Source organism: Lemur catta, chromosome 8 (genome assembly GCF_020740605.2).
Source record: "Lemur catta isolate mLemCat1 chromosome 8, mLemCat1.pri, whole genome shotgun sequence".
Lineage (NCBI taxonomy): Eukaryota > Metazoa > Chordata > Mammalia > Primates > Lemuridae > Lemur > Lemur catta.
The window spans coordinates 29,400,321-29,427,552 of record NC_059135.1 but is presented as its reverse complement, the minus strand read 5'-3'; the positions used below and the strand labels follow the sequence as shown (position 1 = coordinate 29,427,552).

The 27,232-nt window shown below is 35.7% G+C and overlaps 1 protein-coding gene across 1 annotated transcript in view; it reads left to right on the top strand.

Moving 5' to 3' along the window:
* NBEAL1 (neurobeachin like 1) overlaps nucleotides 1–27,232 on the top strand; it is a 158,739-nt gene that overhangs the window by 23,965 nt on the left and 107,542 nt on the right. Inside the window, 5 exon segments of the mRNA XM_045559692.1 lie at nucleotides 3,609–3,770; nucleotides 11,722–11,803; nucleotides 12,303–12,430; nucleotides 16,355–16,437; nucleotides 24,765–24,850. Coding sequence (XP_045415648.1) covers nucleotides 3,609–3,770; nucleotides 11,722–11,803; nucleotides 12,303–12,430; nucleotides 16,355–16,437; nucleotides 24,765–24,850 — 541 coding nt within the window.

Here is a 27,232-nt window from a genome sequence, read left to right as displayed (position 1 = left end):
AGGATCTCTGTTGCCCAAGTTAGAGTGCAGTGGCACGATCATGGCTCATAGTAACCTCCAATTCCTGTGATCAAGTGATCCACCTCAGCCCCCTGAGTAGCTGGGACAACAGGTGCATGCCACCATGCCTGGCTAATTTTTAAAAATTTTTAGTAGAAATAGGATCTTGCTATATTGTCCGGGCTGGTCTCAAACTCCTAGCCTCAAGTGATCCTCCTGCCTTGGCCTCCCAAAGTGCTGGGATTACATGTGTGAGCCATTGGACCCAGCATACAGTTTATTTTAAATCATGGGCCTAAGGATTTTTGGAGTTAAGATTTGGGCCTTTGAATGTTTAAACTATTGGAGCAAAGGCTTCTGAAGTTTCTAAGCTACAGTTGTTATCATCTACACATCAGTGAAAATGTCTCCTTTCTTGGGAGATCTTTTCCAAAAATATTATATAGACTTATACCATCACAGTGTTTCAAGTAAGATGAGGAATACTGAGAGCACTGCTTTATTTGCAATGTAGTTGGTTTATTTAAAATTGTGTTTTATATCAAAACTGAAAAAACTGAACCATGAATTTAATTTTACTAATAGAAAACCTTCAGATTTTCAAGTACATGCTATATGCAAGACATTGAATAAAATTAGTCAAGTCACCTTAAGGGTAAAAAACACATGGATAATCCTCATTTAAAGTAAACTGACTTTATAGAATTTCCAAGTCAGAGGATTAAAAATGCAAGGCAGCGATGGCTTTTACCACAGTTGAAAGCCTTGAACCTTAAGCTAGGCTTCTTCCTGTGTTGGACACAGCCAAGCATTGGTAGCTGTTTATAGTAGATATTCAATAGCCAGACAGAAGAGTGGGACAGATTTCTGGAATTTGGGAAATTATAGCAAAAGGAGCATAGAATTTTGGATAGTAAAGTGCTAGAGGTAGGAACATCTTCCAAGTTTTTAAATGCCCATCACATTAGGAACATGGGCAAAATTTCAACTTTATGGAGTGGGGATTTATGGAGTTATATAATGCATGTTCTACTGAGCCCCAATTTTGTTGAAAGTTAGTTTAAAAAAATTTCTCTTTCAGAAGCTATTTTTTTTACACTGTCTAGTTACTTATTTAAAAACATGTGCAAATAGAGAACAAGATGACCAAGGACAAAGTGAAGTACTTTTTTAAATAGGAAGGATAAAATATTAGAAAATTTAATGTTTTCTTTCTTGTTGACATATGTTTTTGGAAAAGTGGGGAGGAATAGTTTAGGCTAGTCTTGAAAATAGTATATTTAAATCTTTATTATTTTCAGATTACTCTGGTTTTTCTGACTGCCTCTCTTTAGCAGGAAAAAAGTATATATAAAAATGAGAGATTTTTCTGGTACTACCTATAAATAAGAGAATGAAAGAATCCAAAGCTACAAGTGAAGTGATGCCCAGACTAAAATGAAACATTTGTAACTTGGTTATAGAATTTGACATTATTTTTAATGTGCATTGTGGTTTATTTTTTTGTGTAATTTAATTAAAATCAAATGTTAATTTTATAAAACATTTTCTGGCTGGGTGTCGTGGCTGACACCTGTAATCCAAGGATTTTGGGAGGCCAAGGCGGGAGGATCGCTTGAGCCTAGGAGTTCAAGACCAGCTTGGGCAACATAGTGAAACCCCATCTCTACAAAAAATTAAAAAACTCAAGCTGTGCATGGTGGCACACATCTGTAGTCCCAGCTACTTGGAAGGCTGAAGCAGGAGGATTGCTTAAACCTAGGAGTTCAAGGCTGCAGTGAGCTGTGATCATGCCCCTGCACTCCAGCCTGGGTGACAGAGTGAGACCCTGTCTCAAACAAACAAACAAAAAAACTTCCTTAATTTATGTTGTAGGATGGTTCAGAAAGAGACTAATTATATTTATTCTATGTATTTTTGTGACTGCTGGTAATGTGCTTTAAATTTTTCTGTCTGCAGTTAATCACATAGCCTTTTACTCAAGTATAAAAAATACTAGTAATACTTCAGATTAAGCATGATCTGAAGAATAGACTACTAAGGTATAATTGCCATTTAACCATAGGTGCGTGCTCTTTAGGAAACTCCCTTCACATTTGGACATTTTTCTTAATAGCAGTAGGGGAAATTAGTATACAATGGCTCACGAAAAGATTCTTAGGCTTTAGTGATAGTATGTTTAAAGTACGTTTTTATAGTTCTTTAGTACCTAGGTCTTTAGACTTTGAATCTAGGTGTGGGTTTTTATTATGAGAGACACACCAGAGGAGCCGCTCACATTTGATGTTGGCATTTGCCCTTAAGGAACCATACAATCTTGTTATACAGAAATCACTTGTCACAAAACATTGGTTAAAAAACTTTAAAACATCTTCTATTGATGTTCATGCTAAGGGTTCTTCATTCACCCTTTTTCCCCCCACCTTCATATCTTTCTCCTTTCCTTTTGCTGGTTATCTTTTCTCCTTCTTCTGATCACATGGCTTCTGGAGTCTATAGGTAGGTCAGTGATGTTTAGTAAAGCAGTTGAGAAATATTAAACTTGTTATAGGTACTTCATTTTTATTTTGTAGTTATTGTTTCTTTTAGAAATGGCATGCATTCTAATATACATAATATTTGGTATACATATTAATAATATTTCTAAGTGGAAAGTAAATTAATTTATATTCTGAATATTTTCATTAAAAATAGTACAATAGTAATTGGCTAGGCGTGGTGGCTCACATTTGTAATCCTAGTACTTTGGGAGGCCGAGGAGGGAGGATCACTTGAGGTAAGGAGTTTTTTTTTTTTTTTTGAGACAGAGTCTCGCTCTGTTGCCCGGGCTAGAGTGAGTGCCGTGGCATCAGCCTGGCTCACAGCAACCTCAGACTCCTGGGCTTAAGCGATCCTACTGCCTCAGCCTCCCGAGTAGCTGGGACTACAGGCATGAGCCACCATGCCCGGCTAATTTTTTTTTTTTTTTGTATATATATTTTTAGTTGGCCAGATAATTTCTTTCTATTTTTGGTAGAGACGGGGTCTCGCTCTTGCTCAGGCTGGTCTCGAACTCCTGACCTCGAGCAATCCACCCGCCTCGGCCTCCCAGAGCTAGGATTACAGGCGTGAGCCACCGCACCCGGCCAGGAGTTTGAGACTAGCCTGAGCAAGAGTGAGACCCCCGTCTCTACTAAAAATAGAAAAAATTAGCTGGGTGTGATGGTGCATGCCTGTAGTCCCACTTACTCAGGAGGCTGAGGCAGTAGGATTGCTTGAGCCCAGGAGTTTGAGGTTGCTGTGGGCTTGGCTGACACCACAGCACTCTAACCTGGGCAACAGAGCGAGACTCTGTCTCAAAAAAAAAAAAAGTATAATTGAAGATATTCATATTCTCTCTCTCTCTCTCTCCAGTAATTCTCTTGTGAAGTAAGACTAACCACACTGCTCTAATAATCTTCTGGTTAATAATTATCTGGTGGTGCTTTACAGGCAAGAAGGCGCAGAGTATCTGTAAAGAATAAAAGAACTTCTTTAGAATTTGGGCTGAAAATGGGGTTCATTTAAGTGCCAGAGATTTTCTTCCTACATTTCAACATCCTTCTTATTTTCTTCCCCTTATATTGTAGGGTGGATGATATGCCTCCAGGAATATCTCTGCTTCCTGATAATATTCTGCAGGTTCTGAGGATCCAGTTGCTACAGTGTGTTCAGAAAATGGCAGATGGGTTAGAAGAAGAACAACAAGCCCTGTCAATTTTGCTTGTGAAGTTCTTCATTATTCTTTGCAGGTATCTGGTAAAAAAAGAAAAAGAAAAAAAAAAAACAGCAAAAAAACTAATTATCTGTTTTAAAATAATCATTACCAAAGTAATCATTTGTTGATTACTGATGTTTATAGTTCACGTGGAGCTTTAAAGAGTGAGTACAACCTTTTGCAATAAGTTTCTGGTTTGTGAGTATAATATATCAGAAAGCCTTTTAGTTACTACACCTAGTTACAGAGACATTCAGGCAAGATTTTAAAAAATTATTTTAGAGTAAAGTCAGTGACAGGAGTTTTTCTTCAGCAAGAAATTCTTATACCAGTATTTTCTGCATGATTCTCACTTGTATATACAGTATTATTACTGTGCATTATTATTTGTGAAAATGTATTTAAGTCTTTCATTTTACCAAAAAAGTGTAACTATCCTACAGGTTATCATATTTTCTAGTTTTATAGATTAAGTTTGCAGTATTTACATTTTGGTGTGTGTAAGTATCAACTGGGAAGCTTAGTAGAAAATATAGTGCTTGAACTTATGGAAATTCTGATTCAAAAGGGCTCAGACATCTGGATTTTTCAAAGATGCCACATTAATCTGCACAAAAGAATGTGAGACTGTTGGTTTAGGGGCAGCATGTACTTCTTGAAATCTGTCGTCTTTGTGGAAGCCACTTCCTATAATATACAGTGTTTGTTTTATAAATATTTTATAATTAATTAGTAGGTGAATAGGGACCTAATTTACCTCTTAGTCTTCATTGACTTAATTGCTCATTGCTTTTGATTACAGGAATTATGGAATGATTGGGCAATAATTGCAAAAACATTTCACCCCTAATTTGAGCTTTCCCAGAGCCTTAGACATATTTCTGTTTTTGTGCTCCTTCTCCTCCTTATAATTTAGACATCCATTATGTTTAGATTTTGATAATAGAGGAAAGCACTGGAATGCTCAACACTTTTTTTGAGTTTTTGAATTTTTTTTTATTAGGAGATGGTTTCTGATGATAAATTTAATGTTCAGTAGCTGCCCATCACAGAACCTGTTTCTATTTCTAGAGACCTCACTTAACTTTAAGCTCCTTTTAAAAATTTTAGTAGACTTTGCTTTAGAGCACTTAAAGTTTACATAAAAATTGTGAAGTACATAGAATTCGCACATACTCCCTTCCTTCAGCCCCCATTTTCCCCAATTATTAACATCTTGCTTTAGTGTGGTACGTTTATTACAATTGATGAGCCAATATTGATACATTATTAACTAAAGTCCACAGTCTACATTAGGGTTCACTATTTGTATTTTTAATCTATAGTTTTGCCTTTTCCAGAATGTCATATATTTGGAATCATACAGTACATAGCCTTTTCAGGCTGGCTTCCACTGATCTTTTAATTGTGTCTATAGTTTTGCCTTTTCCAGAATGTCATATATTTGGATGAGAGTATGTAGCCTTTTCAGATTGGCTTCCTTTACTTAGCAATATACATTTAAGGCTCTTTCATCTATTTTTGTGGCTTGATAGCACATTTATTTTTATCACTGAATAATATTCCACTTAGGAATGTATTACAATTTTTTTTTAGTCATTCACCTATTGAAGGACATCTTGGGTACTTCCAATTTTTGGCAATTATATATAAAGCTGCTATAAACATCTGTGTGCAGGTTTTGCATGGATGTAAGGTTTCAATTCATTTAGGTAAATACCTAGGAGTGTAATTGCTGTATCCTATGGTAAGCTTATGTTTAGCTGTGTCAGAAACTGCCAAATTGGTTTCCAAAGTGGCTATATCATACTGCATTTCCACAAGCAATGAATGAGAGCTCTGTTGCTTCCCATCCTCCCAGTATTTGGTGACTTGGTGACACTATTCTTTTAGATTGTAGCCATTTAAATATGTGTGTGTAATTTCTCATTGTTTTAATTTGCAATTCTTTTTTTTTTTTTTGAGACAGAATCTCACTTTATTGCCCGGGCTAGAGTGAGTGCCGTGGCGTCAGCCTAGCTCACAACAACCTCAAACTCCTGGGCTTAAGCGATCCTACTGCCTCAGCCTCCCCAGTAGCTGGGACTACAGGCATGTGCCACCATGCCCGGCTAATTTTTTCTATATATATTTTTAGTTGTCCAGATAATTTTTATTTCTATTTTTAGTAGAGACGGGGTCTTGCTCAGGCTAGTCTCGAACTCCTGACCTTGAGCGATCCACCCGCCTCGGCCTCCCAGAGTGCTAGGATTACAGGCGTGAGCCACCGTGCCCGGCTGCAATTCTTTAATGACATAAGATGTTCAGTGTCTCTTCATGTAGCTATTTGCCATCTGTATCTTCTTTGAAGTGTCTTTTTAGGTCTTTTGCACATTTTAAAAATTGGGTTTGTTTTCTTATTGTTACGTTTTAAGAGGTCTTTGGATATTTTGAGATACAATTCCTTTATCAGGTATCTTTTTGCTAATATTTTCTCGTCCGTGATTTATGTTTTCATTATTTTAATAACAGTCTTTTGCAGAGCAGTAGTTTTTTTTGTTTTTTGATTTTTGTTTTGGAGGCAGAGTGTCGCTCTTGTTGCCCCAGGTAGAGTGCAGTAGTGTCATCATAGCACACTGAAACCTTGAACTCCTGGGTTCTGCTTCAGCCTCCCAAATAGCTGGGACTAGAGGCATATGCCAGATGCTCGGCTAATTTTTTTCTATTTTTTAGTAGAGATAGGGTCTCACCCTTGCTCAGACTAGTCTGGAACCCCTGAGCTCAAGCAGTCCTGCTGCCTTGGCCTCCCATAGTGCTAGGATTACAGGTCTGAGCCACCGCACCTGGCCAGAGCAGCTTTTAATTTTAATGAAGTCCAACTCAATTTTTTCTTTTCTTGGATTATACTTTTTTTTTTAAACTAATTAATTTTTAACAGTTGGGGTCTTGCTCTTTCTCCCAGGCTAAGTGCAGTGGCATGATCATAGCTCACTGCAGCCTCAAACTAGCCTCAAACTCCAGGACTCAAGCGATCCTCTTGCCTCAGCCTCCTGAGAAGCTGGAACTACAGATACGTGCCACCACACTGGGCCACTTGATTTTGTATCTAAAACCTCATCAGCAAACCCAAGGTCACTTTTATAATATAACATTGCTGTCATTTATTTCACTTCTCCATAAAAGCTAGAGTCACCCAATATATGATTGTTATTATTTTGAACAAACTACTCTGTTAGATCTATTAAGAATAAAAAAATAAAGTATTGCATTCTGTGTTCATTTATTCTTTTTAAAATTCTCTTCTGTATGTAATCCCTGATGGATCTAAGAAGAGTTATTGATTTTTCAGTTTGATCTGCTTTTTTTTTTTTTCTTTCAACTTCAGTCTCACTCCTTGATGCAGCTTTTTTCTTGTTGTGAGGATGGGAGTGATAACTTCCAAACTCTTTATATGTTAGACTGGAAACTTAACGTCCCACTTATCTTATGAAAATCCGAAGTTAAGGCTTTGAATAAAAAGAAAAAGAGAGAGAAGTTCAGATAGAGGCTGGATGCACTGACTCACACCTGTAATCCTAGCACTCTGGGAGGCTGAGGAGGGAGGATCACTTGAGCTCAAGAGTTCAGGAACAGCCTGAACAAGAGTGAGACTCTATCTCTACTAAAAATAGAAAAATTAGCTGGGCATAGTGGCGCACGCCTGTAGTCCCAGCTACTCGGGAGGCTGAGGCAGTACAATTGCTTGAGTCCAGGAGTTTGAGGTTGCAGTGAGCTATGATGATGCCACTGCACTGTAGCTGGGTGACAGTGTGAGACTGTCTCAAAAAAAAAAAAAAAAGTTCTGATAGAAATATAGGTAGGAATAGAGCCATAGTCTTTCAAAACTGACAAGTTTTTATATTTTGCAGTTTTGCTGCTTTATGGATTACATTTTACCACTGTAAAGATGTTTTTGAAATTGTAATGTAATCTACACTGTATTATACCCCTCTCTCCATTTCAGAAGCATAGCTGTAAGGCTTATTTATTAAATTATAGATAAGATATTTTCTTATTAAATATTTAAAAATAACCCTGCTATTTATTTGTAGGACTCTATTAAAACCAAATAACTGCTGACTAATCAATTTAATTGTAGAATTATGTTAGTCAATTTAATTATGTTGTCTTGTCATTTGGAGATATATCTTCTTTTTATACTAATTCAGGTTTAACTTTGTATCATAATTTTTTTAATAAGTTTTATGGAGAGATAATTCACATGCTATATAATTCATCCATTTAAAGTGTATCATTCAGTGATTTTCACTGAATATTTACAGAAGTGTGCCATTGCAGAATTGTGGATCTACCATCACAGCAAATTTTAGAACATATTCATCACCCCATAAAGAAACTCTTTACCTGTTAGCAGTGACTCCCCTTTCATCCTACTTTCATCAAGTGCTAACCACTAATCTGTTTTCTGGATAATTTTTAGAAATGAAATCATACACTATGTGGTCCTTCATGACTGACATTTTTCACTTAGCATTATATTTTCAAAGTTCATCCATGTTGTAGAATATATCAATACTTCATTCCTTTTTATGGCCAAATAATATTTTATTATATGGATATACCATGTTTTATCAATTCATCATTTGATGGATATTTGTGTTCTTTCTACTTTTTGGCTGCCATGAGTAATGCTGCTGTGAACATTGACTTATAAGTGTTTGTATGGACATATATTTTTTTTTCTTTGGTTATATAAGGAGTGGAATTGCTGGGTCATGTAATAACTCAATGTTTAAGGTCTTGAGAAACCGCTAGACTGTTTTCCAGAGTGGTTGTACCTTTACATTCCCATCAACAGTATGTGAAGTTTTCGTTTTCTGCACATTCTTGACAACACTTACTGTCTTATTTGTTATAGCCTTATTAGTGGGTATGAAGTAGTATCTTACTGTGGTTTTGATTTGCATGTGGTTTTTCATGGCTGATGGTGGTGAATTCTTTTCATATGCTTATTGACCATAATTTCTTTGTAAGTTTTTTCATGTTTATTCATTCATTTATTAAATAAATAAAGGCATTTAATAAGTATGTTCTGTGTTTGTATACTATATTTAGTGTTCTGGTTATAAGGGGAAAATAGATATAGTTCTGATGCTTATAAATCTTACAGAAAATGTATATACAGTAGAAATACAATGTGAGCTACATATAATGTAAATTTTTGTAGTATCATTAGAGAAGGGGGAAAAGAAGCAGGTCAAATTATTTTTAATAATATGTTTTATATATGCCAGTATAGCCAAAATATTATTTCAGCATGTAATCAGTATAAGAAATTATTGATGAGTTATTTTGTGTTCTTTTTCAGTACCGAATCTTAAAACTTTGGTGTGTATTTTCTGCTTAGAGCATAACTCAATTCTGACTATCTACTTTTCAAGTCCTCAATAGCTGCTTACAGCTAGTGGCTACCAAGTCTAGAGGGAGGTATCTGTTATTTGGCCTTTATTTATTTACAATTTTTTATTGTAGCAAAATATACATAATATAAAATTTATTTTGAGCCAGTGCTATCTTATCTCTCTTCATTTTTTTTTTTTGTTTTTTTCTGTTTGTTTATTTTTTGGTTATGTTTGAAATTTTCTTTACATCCTGGGTTCCTGTTCTGAGAGCCAATCAGAAAGACTTAGATTTGAATCTTGGCTTTGTCATCTAATAATTCTTTGAACTTGAGAAAATTATGTATCATTTTTAAATTACAGTTTGGAAAGTTATATTTTTATCTGTCAAATAGGGGATCATCTTACCTTTTGTAGATAGCTGTTACGAGTTTTAAATGAGATAGTTTAACATATTAATATAAAAACAGCTATGATAGGGTCTGACACATAGAAGACATTTAGTTAAAGTTATTTTCATGTCATTTTTTGCTTTAGACTCTGTACTTGATAGGGTATTATTGGTACCCAGAGTCCATTCTATGTCCTTTCCTAATTGCTACCCCCTCGCTACTTTCCAAAGGTAATAATTATCCTGACATCTAATACCATGGATTAATTTTGCCTAATCTTAAACTTCATATGAATGGAATTAATCACATACTTTCTATTGTTTTGTGCCTGGCTTTTGCTTTTGCTCAACTTATGGTTCTATTTCTTTTGTGCATTGTTTCTTTTGAGTTTCAAGCTTTTGAGTTTCAAGCTTATGTTGCCTTCTCATGTAGTTATTTTTGATTAAGTGTTGGGCATTGTTTTTGAAAAGTGTAGAAATAATTTTGGGCCTTTCTTCTGAGTGTTACCTTTTGGGATCTCAAAAAAAAAAGCCTTAGAGACTATTGTTTTTGGGCTCTGAATTCTAGTTTTGGTTCTTTTTCAGCATGGTTAACTGGCAGAAACAATTATCAGCTTCTCATTGTTTCATCTGTTACCTCTGTCAGGAATGATAGAAGTCATGAGTACAAAAATGGATGTATATGCAGGTCTCATCTCTTTCTGTTTCCTTTTTCTGTATCTTGGGTTTATAATTTTTCATTTCCTTCTAGCTTTCTGATACCTTTAGACAGATATATATTTTTTTGATGTTTTTTCCATCTTTTCCAGTTTTTGTCAGGGAGAAGATTGGTCCTAGTTTGCCATTATTAGTAGTAGAACTCTTGCAAAGGCTTTTAATTTTACCTATGTCTTTATCTTTATTTTCTCTAATGTCATGACAGTTTGACTTCTTACATTAAGAAGTCTGTTAATTCAGTTAATTTTCTCAGATATCTTAGCATCTACTGGATTTTAAGATATATAGTATTTTACAAAGTCAAAATATCTCAGAAAAGAAAATCAATAAACTTTTTTGTTATGCCAAGAAAAAGATTTTAGATGTAATAAATGTTACCATATTACATGTCATACCTCAGTCTTATTAAAATGGAATAAAAATGAAGGCCATATTTTAGTTATTCACCAAAAACTTATTGATCTACTACTTTAAATAGGACATGATATTGTGCCCTCTTAGAATATGTAAAGATGCTGGTGGCCTTTCTATCAAGGACTTTTTAATATATAGTTGAGGAGATGTGACATAAGTCTAAAAGGGGAACTAAGCTGGGCATTGTGGTACAAGCCTGTAATCCCAGCTACTTGAGAATGCTGAGATAGGAGGATTGCTTGAGCCCAGGAGTTCAAGACCAGCTTGAGCAACATAGTGAGACCCTGTCTCAAAAAGTAAAAAAATAAAAATAAAATGGGAACTATAATTCAAAAAGTAAAATGAAAACTCTTAAACTACACATGTGGTATAATGGCAACAGTATATACAAAAAGAAAACTAAGAATCTGCTTAGAGAAAAAAACCTGTAAGGAAATAATCTAGATGTAAATAGTTGCTTATCTTCTTATTATGTTTGGGTTGTAAGAATACTGGTTTTTTTTTTTCCCTCTTCTGTTTGTACTTTGTGATATTTTCTAATTTTTCTATAATAAATGGATGCTAATCAGCATGTACTTTTAAAACATTCTCTATATAGAGTAGATAAATGGTTCTTGAGATGTATTTCACATTCTTGTTGAGAAAGCAGTTCTATAGCCATATTGATTTTATGTTTTAATAAAAGTCATTTGCATTTTGTTTGCCAACATGTTTTCTCAAAATCCAAGCTGAATACATGAACATACGTTTTGTTTGTTTATTTTTTGAGACAAAGTATCGCTCTGTTTGCCTGGGCTAGAGGCAGTGGTGTCATCATAGCTCTCTGCAACCTCGAACTGCTGGGCTTAAGTGATCCTACTGCCTCAGCCTCCCAAGTAGCTGGTACTACAGGGGAGTGCCACCACACCCAGCTAATTTTTCTGTTTTGTAGAGATGGATGGGGTCTCGCTATGTTGCTCAGCCTGGTCTCAAACTCTTGGCCTCAAGTGATACTCCCAAAGTGCTAGGATTACACCCTGCCCAAACATATACTTTATTAACCATTTCATACATAAAAAATATTAAAAAATCTTTTTTATTCACAGAAATCTATCAAATGTGGAAGAAATTGGGACTTGCTCATACATTAATCATGTCATCACCATGACAACACTCTATATCCAGCAAGTAGGTGTGAACTAATACATTCCTTTTTGTTGCTTTACTGAGAATAACTAGGTTTTACTTTTTTTATATTATAGTTAGGATAGTTAAATGTTGTAAGAAGAGGTAATAATTGAGAAGAGAATTAAAATCATTGTTGGGTAATATATATTTCAGAAGTCTTATACATATCATCTAAAAGTAGATAAGTATATATTATTTTAGTTAAAAATTTATTTGTTATATCATTTGTTAAATAAATTAAAACAGTTTGTGATTTTATGTATTTATTATTCATCGTAAATTCCTCTTACTGAAAACATTAATTTTTCAAAAGATGTTTGGCTATGTATTTTAAATGTGTTCTAGGATATATCTAAAACTTGAGAGACTATCTCTAGTCTATATGATTAAATAACTCTTTTAGTCTCAAAGTGTGAATTAGGCTTATTTGAGTAAGCACAATTTGTTGTCAGACATGAATGAAACATGTCTTTAATTTTATGTTTAACTTTATTCTCAGTTAAAAAGCAAAAAAAAAGAAAAAGAAATGGCAGATCAGACATCTATTGAAGAATTTGTGATTCATGCGTTGGCATTTTGTGAAAGTTTATATGATCCATATCGGAATTGGAGACATAGAATTTCAGGGTATGTGTTCTAAATTATAATGTTCATTTAAAACCTGAATGTCATATGTGATTCTTTAAAGCAAGTCTTCCCTATGAAAGCAATTGGAAAGATGTATATAAGATCCACAGATTGAACTCTGAGCTAGAGAATGACATAGGAGGGAATGAATTAGTGATAAATGCCATTTCCAGATAATTAAATATACTCTGAACTTGTATTTTGCAATGCAGTTGAATGTTAATAATCTAATATAATAGAAATGTTAAAAGCACAATAGCATCAAATAGAGTGTACATATTTTTCAAGAAGATTTCTCCTTTTTATAAAACATTTCATATTTAACATGCTTTTTAGCAATGTTTTGTCCATTTATTTTGAATTGTGGAGTTTGTGTCAGTCAGGAAAACAGAAGCCACATGAGATATTTAAAAAGAGGAGATAATACAAAGAAATTATTAAACAAATGTTAGAGAATTGAGAAAGCAAAAGTAGGACACTGAGTTAATGCAGAGAGAGTGACTTTAGGAAACAGCCACTTTCCCTAAAAGGGAAGACTGTGGGAACAAAAGGAAGAAATGGAGTTATCAGAATATAGACTTTTGGAAAAGAGTCTATACAGCTCTGGGGTTCAGACCTGTAAGGAAGGAGCATTGCTTAGCTGGTGCAGGTATTGCTGAGTGGCCAAGAGGCTGGTTCTGGGACTGCCAAAAATAAACTGAAGACAGTAACCAACTGCCATTGCTACAGTTCAGAACTGTTGCTGGGATGATGCTCACAAGTATAGTGAAAAATTCAGTGTTTCATTACTAAATGGTTTTCATAGGTTTTTCAGGGTTTCAAGAGTGGTATACCCTCATTTTGAATAGCCACTATTAGATGATGGTGAAGAATTAATAACTGAGAGAACACATTTATATAGACTATGTGGTAGTACATTTTGTATGTTCTGTATAGTGATATAATATTTTATTGAAATAAGAGTGGGGGCACCAGCCAGGTTTCATGACAGCTACCCCAAATGCCCTTATGCCCAGAAGTAGTTTTTTCCATCCCTTCTCCCTGCAGCCAAGGGAATCCTCCCAGCCCCTAGGATATCGCTCTTGATTCCTTCATCCCTGATACACTTAGAACAAATTCAGGGAGTGTCTGATATATCAGTGCTGCAGGGGAGTACATAAAATTTGGGTCAAGTGGAGACTTGAAGCAGAGATAAAGGGAAGTGGTAGTCGTGGGAGCCATTAGTTGATTTCCTTAGACGATAGGGCCTACTAAGCCACATGCCTAAGGCACTGTTGCCTCCAAGTGTGTAAGGGTGCAGGGCCCCAAGATGGCTGCCCGCGGGACATATTCTTATTTCCACATTAAAAGTTAAAAAAATAAAAATGAGTATGCCCCAGGAGCACAAAAAAGTATAGCTAAATTAACCAGAGGACATGACCTTAGAAAACTGAGATACGAACAAACATGTTGCAGGCTTCTCAGAAACCAGTTGATATGTATTAGCATCTGCTAAATGCTGCATGCTGGGCCCAAATATCAAACAAGAATGGAGGAATCAAGTATGTTATATTCTAAAAATGGTGCAAGACTGAAGTTTATTTTTAGCTCTAGTAATTTAACCTACTGAAAACATATAGCACAACTATTTATGCTTCAATTTTTGTGTTCTAATATATATAATAGTTCTCACCACTTTTGTCTATGTTACCATATTAAATTTTTACCATGAATATGATGGAAATTATTTGTGTTCATATTGTTACATCTAATATAGGGAATTGAGAATGAGTCATTAATCACAAATTGTATAAGTACATTTTTATAATGTTACTTAGTTAAGGATGTTTATTGTTGTTTATAGCACAAGTTGTTTGGCTAGGATATAACCAACCTATTAGTTACTACCATAATCTTTAATATTATAAATGCACTAGGTAGATATAATTTCATGGGAAAATCTAACCGAAAGTTAAATCACATTTTATCCTTTTAAAATTACTTTTTTTACCACATGACTGGATTTTTTATTTGAAACCCCAGTAAATTTTGTATTGTCATGAAGATGTAAAAAATTTTTGATAATGGTTTTAATTAAATGGGAAGATCTACTAATATTGTAAAATGTTATGTTTAGCATTAAAATGAAGACAGTTACTATGTTCATTTTTATGCCTTCTACACACTAGAAATAGGCATATATTTGGAAAGCAGTGTAGTAGCAAATGTATCTGATATGATTTCTAATGAATCTGGATGTTAGATCTGGATCTTAGAACTCTTTATTCTGCCATCAGTAAGTCCAAGTGTGCTTATCCTATTTGGTTTATTCTATGGTCAATTGGCTTTTCTTCCTAGCTTCAAAATACTTATAAGGAAAGTAATTCGAATAGCTCAGTTATGGTTATTAAGAAGACGGCATCTTAAACCAATGGTTTTTCAGTACATCACACATAGATGAGTGGATTTCTATGTGGCTGTCTTTCAGATATTTTTCATTTTTGTTGGCTTTAATAATATTAAGTGCTTTTTCAGGGCATAAAAAATGTCTGTGATTTTTAAAAATTTTTTTTTACTATTCCACTAGTTGGAATATCAACAATACCCTTTATTTTCTAATCTCCACACCATCGTGCCCATGTAAGAGATTCATTTTGTGTTGAGTTGAAATGTTCGTGGTAAAAGCTCATGCAATTTGTGTTAGCCTTATGAAAGTCTGTAGAAATCATCACATCTATCAAAACTACTGGAATTTTCTTTTTTTTTTTTTTTTTTTTTGAGACAGAGTCTCACTTTGTTGCCCGGGCTAGAGTGAGTGCCGTGGCATCAGCCTAGCTCACAGCAACCTCAGACTCCTGGGCTTAAGCGATCCTACTGCCTCAGCCTCCCGAGTAGCTGGGACTACAGGCATGAGCCACCATGCCCGGCTAATTTTTTTTGTATATATATTTTTAGTTGGCCAGATAATTTCTTTCTATTTTTAGTAGAGACGGGGTCTCACTCTTGCTCAGGCTGGTCTCGAACTCCTGACCTCGAGCGATCCACCCTCCTCGGCCTCCCAGAGCTAGGATTACAGGCGTGAGCCACCGCGCCCGGCCTGGAATTTTCTTTAAAAACAAAAATAATCCCAGCCCGTACTGGATCTATATCCTTAAAACGAAAGCAATTAATGGTATGGACTCATTGTTCCAGATAAAATTTCAGAAAGTGGCAGAGTAATGTGATTTCTGATAAATTTTCAGTTTTATTGTAATAATAAGCTACTAGCCTTAGCTGTCAGTTTAGCAGTACTGCTGAGCAAATTCTTATACAAGTTGGAAATTATTATTTTTTTTTTTTGAGACAGAGTGTCACTTTGTTGCCCTGGCTAGAGTGAGTGCCATGGTGTCAGCCTAGCTCACAGCAACCTCAAACTCCTGGGTTTAAGCGATCCTACTGCCTCAGCCTCCCCAGTAGCTGGGACTACAGGCATGTGCCACCATGCCCGGCTAATTTTTTCTATATATATTTTAGTTGGCCAGATAATTTCTTTCTATTTTTAGTAGAGACGGGGGTCTCGCTCTTGCTCAGGCTGGTCTCGAACTCCTGACCTTGAGCGATCCACCCGCCTCGGCCTCCCAGAGTGCTAGGATTACAGGCATGAGCCACCGCGCCTGGCCTACAAGTTGGAAATTTTAAGGGCTAGTTCCTTGTTCAATTTCCAGTTATTTGGAGAACTTAACCTAGCTACTATGTTTCATAATTCAAAAGAAAAAATCCTTTAATTGATGAGCATTTCAGTTATTGGCTAGACTTCTTTTTCAAGATTATGCCAGTCCTGGAGTTGTATTTTTCAATATACAAATCAAAAGTAAAATATTATATTTGTTTTATAATTGTCTTTGTAATTATGCCATCTCTGTTTGCCCATGTTATAATTTGTTATTAACTTCTTTTTAATGATAGACGAATCCTTAGTACTGTGGAAAAGAGCAGACAGAAATACAAACCAGCTTCTCTCACAGTGGAGTTCATCCCTTTCTTTTATCGTAAGTAACTCCTCTAGTTTTTCTTACTGTGATTATTCTTTATGCTTGCTCTGATTCTGACCTTGATTCAGTTTGTAAATGTATAAGATAAAGGTTGTAAGAATATGTCACTAGAGTATGGCACATGATTTATGTTTGGCTGTGATTATTGTTCTTCGTTTTATTTAATTTACTGTTCTTAAAGTATTTTGAGAAGAGTTGAATATATTAATGACAGTAGTATATATTAGAACTTCAGAAATTTTACTAAAAATAGGAAACTTAAGAATTGACCACCATATTAGTGACTTATATGGGCCCTAATTTTCTTTCTTAAAAAACGATTATGCGGGTGGGTGCGGTGGCTCATGCCTGTAATCCTGGCACTCTGGAAGGCTGTGGTAGGAGGACTGCTTGAGCTCAAGAGTTCGAGACCAGCCTGGGCAAGAGTGAGACCACCCCCCCCTACACCCCGTCTCTACCAAAAATAGAAAATAATAGCTGGGCGTGGTGGGGTGCACCTGTAGTCCTAGCTACTTAAGAGTCTGAGGCAGGAATGTCGCTTGAGTCCAGGAGTTGGAAATTGCAGTGAGCTATGATGATGCCACTGCACTGTACCCAGGGTGACAGAGTAAGACCCTATCTCAAAAAAAAAAAAAAAAAATTTTGCCATCTTTCAAAAATACAGAAAAATTTGCAGGATATAAAGGGAACACTGTGTTCCTTGAGTATGTGTTTCCCACTCAAATTTGTCAGACTTAACATTTTGCCATATTTGCTTCAGTTCTCTTTTATTTTTTTCGTATGAAATAGAGCAAGACAGAAACAGTCCTTGGTGACGAGGATTGCAGTGTCTACTCTGCTTGACCGCCAGTAGTGATACTGGCTTTAGCTACATAATCAAATTCACATGTCCACAATAGGCCATCTCTGGAACTGGCCTCACTTAGAAGATATAACACAGCAATCTTGCATGCCAACAGAACAGTGTAAGGGGTTTCTATTCAGCAGGGCTCCTCAAAGCAGTCCAAAGGCTATTCTTCGGTCCTCCAAGTGAGGTTATGAGATCAAATTGGTGCATATGGGAGACACTGGCTTAGAAGTGCTGCAGAGATACTGAACCCTTTGTATCTTGTATATATAGGCCATGCACATATTTTATTAATTTATCCCAAAGTATTATATATTTTTTATGCTTTATAAATGATTTGTTTTTAATTATATTTTCCAAGGTTTATTACTAGTATATAGAAATACAATTTATTTTTGTATATTGATCTTGCTAAAGATTTGTATCTTGTGACCTTATTAAATTTACTTATGAATCATGATAGCCCTAATGTTATTCTTGAGGGTTTTACATGTATACAATCATGTCTGCAAAAAAGACAGTTTTACTTTTTCCTTTCCAAACTATATGCCATTTTATACTGTTAAATACAAGTGGTGAGAGAAGACACTCATGTCTTGTTCCCACATGTAGAGGGGAAAAAATTCAGTCTTTCACCATTCAGTATGATGTTAGTGGTAGATTTTTTTATAGATGCCCTTTATTAAGTAGAGGAAGCTTTATTCTAATGCTCTTTGGCCAATAGTTTTTATTATTGAATGGATATTGACTTTTTTCACACACTACATCTATTTGAGGTTTTTTTTTCAACTTTAGTGTGTTAATTGGTAAAATAAAAGATTGATTTTTGAATGTTAAGCTAACATTGCATGCCTGGCCTAGAATACCTTTGGTCATGATTGTATGATTATATTATCCTTTTTATGTAATACTGCATTTGATTTGCAAACATTTTATTAAAGATTTTTGTATCTATGTTCAAGCAAAATATGGGTTTTTTTTCCTTATATCTTGCGTGGTTTGTAACAGGGTAATTGTCTTAATCTGCTTGGGCTTCCATAACAAAATACTGTAGACTGGGGGGCTTAAATAACAGAAATTAATTTTCTCACAGTTCTGAGGGCTGGCAAGTCCAAGACCAAGTTTCCAGCAGGGTTTAGTTTCTGGTGAGAGCTCTCTTTGTGGCTTACAGATAGTCACCTTCTTGCTATGTCCTCACATGTTGGGAAGAGACTAGTGTCTATCTCTTCTTACAGGGGCATCAGTTCTATTGGATCAAGGCTCTACTTTTATGACCTCATTTAACTTTAATCACCTCCTTAAAGGCTGTATCTCCAATGCACTCACATGGTGGGGGATGTTAGGGCTTTAACATATGAATTTGAGGGGGAGGGGACATAATTTAGTCCATAACATTCCACCCATAGCTCCCCCAAACTTATGTGCTTATCACATGCAAAATACATTTATTCCATCCCAACAGTCCCAAGTGTCATTCTAACATCAGCTCTGTAAAGTCTAAAATGCAAAGTCTTATCTAAATGTCATCTAAATCATATATGGTTGAGACTCAGTTACAACTCATCCTGAGTCAAAATTCCTCTCCAGCTGTGAACCTGTGAAACCAGGTAAGTCATGTGCATCCAAAATACAACAGTGGGCTAGGCATAGAATGAGCATTCCCATTCCAAAAGGGAGAAATTAGAAGGAAGAAAGGGGTGACAGGTCCCAGGCAAGTCTAAAACCTAGTAAGACAAATTCCATTAGACTTTAAAGCTTGAGAATAATTCCCAGGCCCACTGTGCTAGTGTCACCCTTCTGGCTCTGCAGGTCATCCCTGCCCCTTGTGTTCTGCTTTCTATATAGGCTTGCTCACATGGCTGTCTGTGAAGGCAGCCATGCCCCTGAAGCACTGGGTGGGGGCATCCTGGCACACTGAAGCCTGATAGGTGATCGCACCCTTTGAAACCTAAGGAGGAGGAGGAAACCGCCTTGCCTCCTGGGTCTGTGGTGTTATTCTTCCCTTTCCTTGAAAATAGCACAGGTTCACAATTTTGGTCTGGTTCTATAGAATCCAAGGAGTCCACTGTAATCTGAGTACTTTGGGAGGCTGAGGCAGGAGGATTACCTGAGGTCAGGAGTTCAAGACCAGCCTGGCAATCTACTGAGACCCTGTCTGTACAAAAAAAAAAAAATTAAAAAAAATTAGCTGGGCATGGTGGTGCACATCTGTAGTCCTAGCTGCTTGGGAGGCTGAGGCAGGAGGATCGCTTGAGCCTAGGAGCTCGAGGCTACAGTGAGCTGTGATCATAATGCATTCCAGCCTGGGCAACAGAGTGATACCTCATCTCTAAAAAAAAACAAAAATAAAAATGAGAGGTCCTTCATTTTTTTCCACTTTTTCTATCTCGTTTAGTTTAAAATGGTAGTGTCTTTGCTGGTATAATTCCATCACTATTCCTGGCCACTGCTGAGATGGCTGAAGTCCATTAGTTGGGTGTAACTATGATCTGTTTATTGGCCACACCCTTAGTATTTTTATTCAGAACTAACTTTCTCATTTTGCAAGATGGATAGTCTGAGAATTTTCAGAATCTGTAGGTTTTGGTTCTTTTTGGCTTAACAAGGCCTTTGTTAATTCATTTCTCTCCTCATACATTTTACTATAAGCGGCAAGAGAAATCAAGCTGTTCCTTCACCACTTTGCTTAGAAATTGCCTCAGCTGGCCGGGCGCAGTGGCCCACGCCTGTAATCCTAGATCAAGGCGGAAGGATTGCTTGAGCTCAGGAGTTCAAGACCAGCCTGAGCAAGAGCATGACCCCATCTCTACTAAAAATGGAAAAATTAGCTGGGTGTTGTGGAATGCACCTGCAGTCCCAGCTACTAGGGAGGCTGAGGAAGGAGGATCACTTGAGTCCAGGAGTTTGAGGTTGCTGTGGGCTAGGCTGATGCCATGGCACTCTACTCAGGGCAAAGGAGTGAGACTCTGTCTCAAAAAAAAAAAAAAAAAATTGCTTCAGCTAAATATCCAGTTTCATTACTTGCAAGTTTTGTGTTCCACAAAACACTAGAGTACAGTTGAGCCAACTATTTTGCCACTTCGTAACAAGGATCACCTTTCCTCTAGTTTTCAATAAGATGTTCCTTTTTTCCATTTGACACCTTACCAGAATTGCCCTGAAGATCTGTATTTCCAGCATGCACCTCAAAACTCGTCCAGCCTCTACCCATTGCCTGATTCCAAAGCTATTTCTATATTTTTAGGTATTTGTTTTAGCGGCACTACACTTCTTGGTACCAAAATCTGTAAGTCTGTTCAGGCTGGCATAGCAAAATACCATTGATAGGTGGCTTAAACAATAATCCTGGTCTTATTAAGTGAGTTGGGCAGTATTCTCTTTTCCTCTGTTTCCTGTGAGAATTGATTTGAGATTGCTATTATAATGTTCTTTTTTTTTTTTTTTTTTTTTTTGAGACAGAGTCTCACTTTGTTGCCCGGGCTAGAGTGAGTGCCGTGGCATCAGCCTAGCTCACAGCAACCTCAGACTCCTGGGCTTAAGCAATTCTACTGCCTCAGCCTCCCGAGTAGCTGGGACTACAGGCATGAGCCACCATGCCCGGCTAATTTTTTTGTATATATATTTTTAGTTGGCCAGATAATTTCTTTCTATTTTTGGTAGAGACGGGGTCTCACTCTTGCTCAGGCTGGTCTCGAACTCCTGACCTCGAGCGATCCACCCGCCTCGGCCTCCCAGAGCTAGGATATAATGTTCTTAATATTCACTAGCAAAGCCATCTGGACCTGGAGTTTACTTTGTGGAAAGTTTCTAAGTTTCTAAGGAGTCCATTTCTTTACTAGATATAGGACTATTCACATTTCCTGTTTCTTCTTGTTAGGTTTGTAATTCATGTCTTTCAGGGAATTTGTATTTTTCATCTGTGTTGAATTTACCAGCATAAAGTTGTTTATAATATTTCTTTCTTTTTAAAATCTATGTGATTTAGGTTGATGTCCGCTCTTTCATTCCTGATATTGGTAATTTACATTTTCTCTCTTCATTTTTCTTTATCAGTCTAGCTAGAGGTTTTTAAATTATGTTGATATTGGCATATACTGTTTTTTCCGCTACTTGGGAGGCTGAGATAGGAGGATTGCTTGAGCCCAGGAGTTCAGGGTTCTAGTGCACTATGATCACACCTGTGAATAGCCACTGTACTGCAGCCTGAGCAACATAATGGGATCCTAGCTCTTAAAAAATTATATTGATCTTTTCAGTAAAGCAGCGTTTGATTTTATTGATTTTTCTCTATCATGTGTTCATTTCCTGTTTCATTATTTTTTCCTATTTTACTTAGAGTTTAATTGGTTCTCTTTTTTTTTTATAGCTTCTTAGAGTGGAAGTTTTGATCTTTAATTACATATGCCTTCTTTAGACCTTCTTTTCTAGTATGGACATGAAGTAATGCTTTAGCTGTGCCCCACAGATTTTGATATGTTTGTTTTAATTTCCACTTGGTTTAAAATATTTTCTAATTTTGGGATTTTTTTTTTTTTGACACAGTGGTTATTAAGAAATCTGTTGTTGAGGAGACTGGAGAAATGCTGGTCAAAGGATACAAAATTCCAGTTAGACAGGAAGAATAAGTTCAGGAGATTTGTCTATGACATGGTGACTATAGTTAATAACAATGTATTATATACTTGAAAATTGCTAAGAGAGTAGCAGTTTTTAAATGTTCTCACGACAAAAAATGTTAAGTGTGTGAGGTGATACATATGTTAATTAGTTTGATTTAGACAATCCACAGTGTTTATATATTTCAAAACATTATGTTGTATACCATAGATATTAATATATATAATTCATATTTGTCAATTAAAATAATTAATTCAAGAAAAAAGGAAATGTGTTGTTTAATCTGCAAATGTTTGGGGAGTTTCCAGATCTTTTTTTTCTTCATGGTAAAAAAATTTATGTTTAGAATTAGCTGGCTGGACTCAGTTTAGATGATCCCAGTTTTTTGGCTGTATCCAAAGCATCATAGTCTAGAGACAGTCAAACATATATATGCCTTCTTCTTTCCATTGGGCTTAATCAGAGTATTGACCTTGGCCACATCACTGTAATAGAGCTTTGCAGCTTATTTCATCTGGTGCTTCTTGGCCTTGATATCCACAGTGAACACAAGTGTGTTGTTGTCTTCTGTCTTTTTCATGGCTGACTCGGTGGCTAAAGGGATCTTGGTGATGCCACAGCAGTCAAACTTGTTTCTTCTGTGGGTATTCTTCCAAGGATATTTAGGCTACCTTTGGAGCCGCAGTGTCTTAGGCCACCAGAGGTGGGTGATGTTCAGATCTTTTGTGTCTGTGGATGCCTCAGCACTGACTGCTTGGCCTTCAAAGCCTTTACTTTGGCTTCAGCTTTGAGAGAACCAGGGGCCTCCTTTCTTTTCAGTTGCCATCTTCATGAAAAGAGTCTCCAGGTATCTTTTTATCATTACTTTTTTTTTTGAGAAGGAGTCTCACTCTGTCACCTGGGCTAGAGTGCTGTGGTGTCAGCCTAGCTCACAGCAACCTCAAACTCCTGGGCTTAAGCGATTCTCCTGCCTCAGCCTCCCGAGTAGCTGGGAGTACAGGTGCGCACCACCATGCCCAGCTAATTTTTCTATTTTTAGTAGAGACAGGGTCTCACTGTTGCTCAGGCTGGTCTTGAATTCTTGACCTCAAGCAATCCTCCTGCCCCGGCCTCCCAGGGTGCTAGGATTGTACGCGTGAGCCACCATGCCCGGCCTCTTTTTTTGATTACTTTATAATTCCATTATGGTGAGAGAACATATTTTTTATGACTTTAATCAATTTAAATTTACTGAGTCTTATTTTCATGGCTTATTTTTGATAATTAAATGTTCCTCTCTACCCATGGTAATATTCCTTGCCTACTTTGTCAGATGTGAATTTATATAGCCTCCCCAGCAATCTTATGGTTAGAGTTTACATGGTATATATTTTTACATCCTTTATATATATTACCTTTCTGTGTGTCTACTGTGGCTGAATTATACTCTGTCATCTAGCTCTGAATGAAATCATCGATTTATTCAGCTTACAGGTTCTTTGTAGTTGTTTTTTTTTTTTTTTTTGCCTGTCTTGTGAGATGTCACACTAGCATGTGAGGATTGATACTGAGACACAAAGTGAGCTATTTATATATTTCTGGAGCACTTTCTCTGTATGGCTTTCTCCATTCCAGTATGCTACTTCACAAATTCCAATTGCCTAGGCCTCTCCAAACGTTGATTTCTGGCTCCCCAACTCAGCAAATAGCCATGTTCTTTTAGGTTTCCTTCTTTTTGTGCAGTAGTCCAGAAAGTATCTCCAAACAGGAATCTGAGGTGTGATCCTTGGGCTCACTTTGTTTTCCTTCTCTTGTGTATCACAATTCTGTGTTGTTCATAGCTGGAGGTCATGTGTAGTGCCAGTTATTCTGACATAGCTGGAATGACTTAATTTTTTAATTGTAAATTTCAATCAGTACATTTAACCTCAAAGCTGTTTCTTTTTGGTGACATTTATTGTGTATAAGATTGGAAATAATTTTATTATTACAGTCTTGTCTAAGTGTGTAATGATGTATGCAAAAGGATATTCATTACAGAATTATCGGCATCAAAAGAAAGAGGAAAGGTATAACATTTATCAGCAGGTTAAATGAAGACACTTCATTGTAGTGATATATGCTCTGTGGGCATAAAAATGAATAAAGCAGACATATCTGTAAAAATGTAATAATATCCAGAATGTATTAAGTTAATAAACAAAGCATAATGTAGGAGTATATATTTAGCTTTTTCCTTTTCTTTTTTAAGGCAGGGATAGTGTGGTCGATTGAGGGATAGGTCAGAGGGAGACTTATTTTTCCTCATCAGCTCTTTTATGCTTTTTAAAGTTTTTTTTTTGTCATGTGTATGTATAACCTTTTAAAAACAATAAAATAATTATAATGTTAAGAGAAAGATTACTCTTGGTACCAGAATTTAGAATATTGGCCCTAGAGTGGAGTGAGGAAATCTTTTTGTCCAACTCTTTCATTTTATAATTGACTAGTTGTAGTCAATTATGCCAATAAGAGGCAGTAGTAGTACTAAAGAGGCATCTAATTTTATGTCAGGTTTGGGTTAATTGCCAGTGCTGTCACTTAGTAACCAGGCAAGACATTAACTTCTGACCTTCCATTTGCTCATTTATAAATGGGGGCAAAATATCATCATTATATGGAGTATTATGAGAACTAAATGAGATAACATGGAGTACCCTAAAGTGCCCCCTGACAGATGGTTTCTGTTTTTCTAAGACAAAATTTATATCAGCCTTTTAAAAACACATTTTTGCCTTTTCACGAATAGTTCTTCATGTTTGTATCAAACATTCCTTATAGATAAGTCATATTGTGAAAGAGAAATCTTATTTATTTATTTATTTGTCTATTATATTTACAGAATGTTTTCAGGAAAGTGAACATCTTAAGGAAAGTCTTAAGTGTTGCCTGTTGCATCTTTTTGGAGCCATTGTAGCCGGTGGGCAGGTGAGGAAAGTGTGGAAAGTTAATATATAATAGTTAACAATGCAAAAAGCTTTTGGTGGATTATTTAATGTATTCTTTGTCTTTTTATAACTTCATGAACTACACACTTATTTTTACAGTTCTGTTTTGTTTTAAACTGATCTACTTATTTCTTTTGTTATCTTCTCAAAAACCTAAGTAATAATTTTAGCATTGACAATAAAATTACTGGATAAATAACCAGATTTAACAATTTTTTATATTTTAAGTCTTATTTGTGTTGGGTTTCAGCTACTAGTTTTTACTTTGGAGTATGGAGGAAGTCAACCCTGTCAGTCCAGATGAAATCAAACTCTAGCAGTTGGGTTGACTACAGGAAAGAATTTTAGTAATTTTTTTTACATTAAACATCTTAAAAGCTGTCTGTCATAGACTTTGAGTATAACTTCTAGTTGACAATAGGATTATAACTGAGAAAGAACATTCTACATGTTTTCTTCAACCACAGTTTAAATCAGAGGTTCATAACACTTTTTGTGCTTTTTGTAACACATACTCCTTCGGCAGTCGATAAAGCCCCTTGTCAGAATGTTTTTAAATGCCTGAAATAAAATACATGAGATCACAAAGGAAACCAACTATACTAAAATGTAGTTACTAAAATATTAATAAAACAAACCTGTGACATATTAATATGCACTTCTTTATGACACATTAATTAAAAAGATATAGCAGCAAGTCTACTAGCTAATGTCATTTTTAAAAAAAGATGAGCATAAATGATGTTTTGAGAGATGCAACAACTATAATATATGAACATGCATATGATTTTTATTGGTGACAAAATCACCAATATTACTTATACTACTGTGCTTTGTTGCTTACATTTAAATTTGAAGGAAATACTACAATTCAGTTAGAGATTAGTGGAAATAAAGATACAGCTTTTTCCATCCAAGTTTCAGATCCTATCAGTTCCCTCTCTCCATCTCTTCCTTTCTCTCTTAGATTGAAAATTCTTATCTTCCTTTTTTTAGTTATTAGCTTTTTCATTCACATGAAACATTCTCTTACATCAGCGTACTATGTTGTTTATATTGTTATACCAAATTATGTGTTTAAATTACAGTTTTATTTAAAAACTTAGAAACCTATATTTTTGAAAACTTTAATTTTACTTAAAGATATAAAATTATACCACTAATACACTAGGCGTATCACCTTATCATTTTGGAAATTTCCTTGTCTATGTTCCTTCCATTTAGGAAAAAATCCTTGTCTATGTTCTGGAAGACATCATGAAAGTTAATACTTAGACATTTGTTTGAGTTCAAGAGCCTCTTATGAAGCTCTTTTTTATCTTATAGCAGTAGGGAAATTTTAATATTGTAACATAGGCGATTGCTATTTATTGGATAATTTATTTTTCATTTCCTATTCTGTTTAGAGGTTTAAGAGTATAATATTCATTTTTCAAGTGTGCTTCATAAGCAGATGACTATATATTTGGGTAATTCCTTTTTTTTAATGTGCCCAATTTAGATATATTTTCTTGGGTATTAATCTTGTAAATACCATCCTGAGATTAAGAGTTTCCTATCTGTTGGTATTGCTGCAATTCCCTTTTCCTCCTTGTCTTGACTTTGTTTTCTCTCTGTATTATCATTTTTTTCGTTGAATGGCCCTTGTGCTCAATGGGCATTTTTTTTTTTTTTTTCAAAGTAAGGACTTCTGAATCCATGGGCATTTTTAAAAAAGTACTTTTGTTCCCTCTTACCCTAGTGCCCTATTAGCTCCCAGAGTGTTGCCGAAATTTCCTTCTCTTTTGTTTTATTGATTCTATCCCCTTTTTTGGTACCAGCCACGATTTCTACTTGGGTATCCTGGTGGGCTATGTGACCTTCTCCTCTTGACACTGGTTGGAAGATAAAAGTCTCCTCGTAGTGAGGGAGATGGTTACCAGAATCTTATTTTCCAGTTTATGTTTGCTTAATCACTTTCCTGTAATAGTTGATTTCCTTCTTTTGGGTCATTATCTCCCATTTCTATTATTTCTGTATTTCTCCACTACTGCTACAAAGAATTAATTAGTGTACATGAATGAAAATGGAAGTGGCATTGTTACTGACTAATGTAGAAGCTGACTGGATCCTTTTTTTTTTTTTAAATGCAGAGATTTGTTTTTTTAGTGCCCAAAGGTAATCAAGCCCCAAGAAACCTCTGTAATGAAAACTAACATGAAAATCAAGATATCGGAAGCCCAATTTCTTATTTTATATACTAAAAATACTCTAAATCATTGTGATCCCGGCATATATTTAGAGTTATATCGAAAGCAGAAAATTATTTGTTGAATATGGCATCAGTACAAGGGTATTTAGATGATTTGAATATCTATAGGTG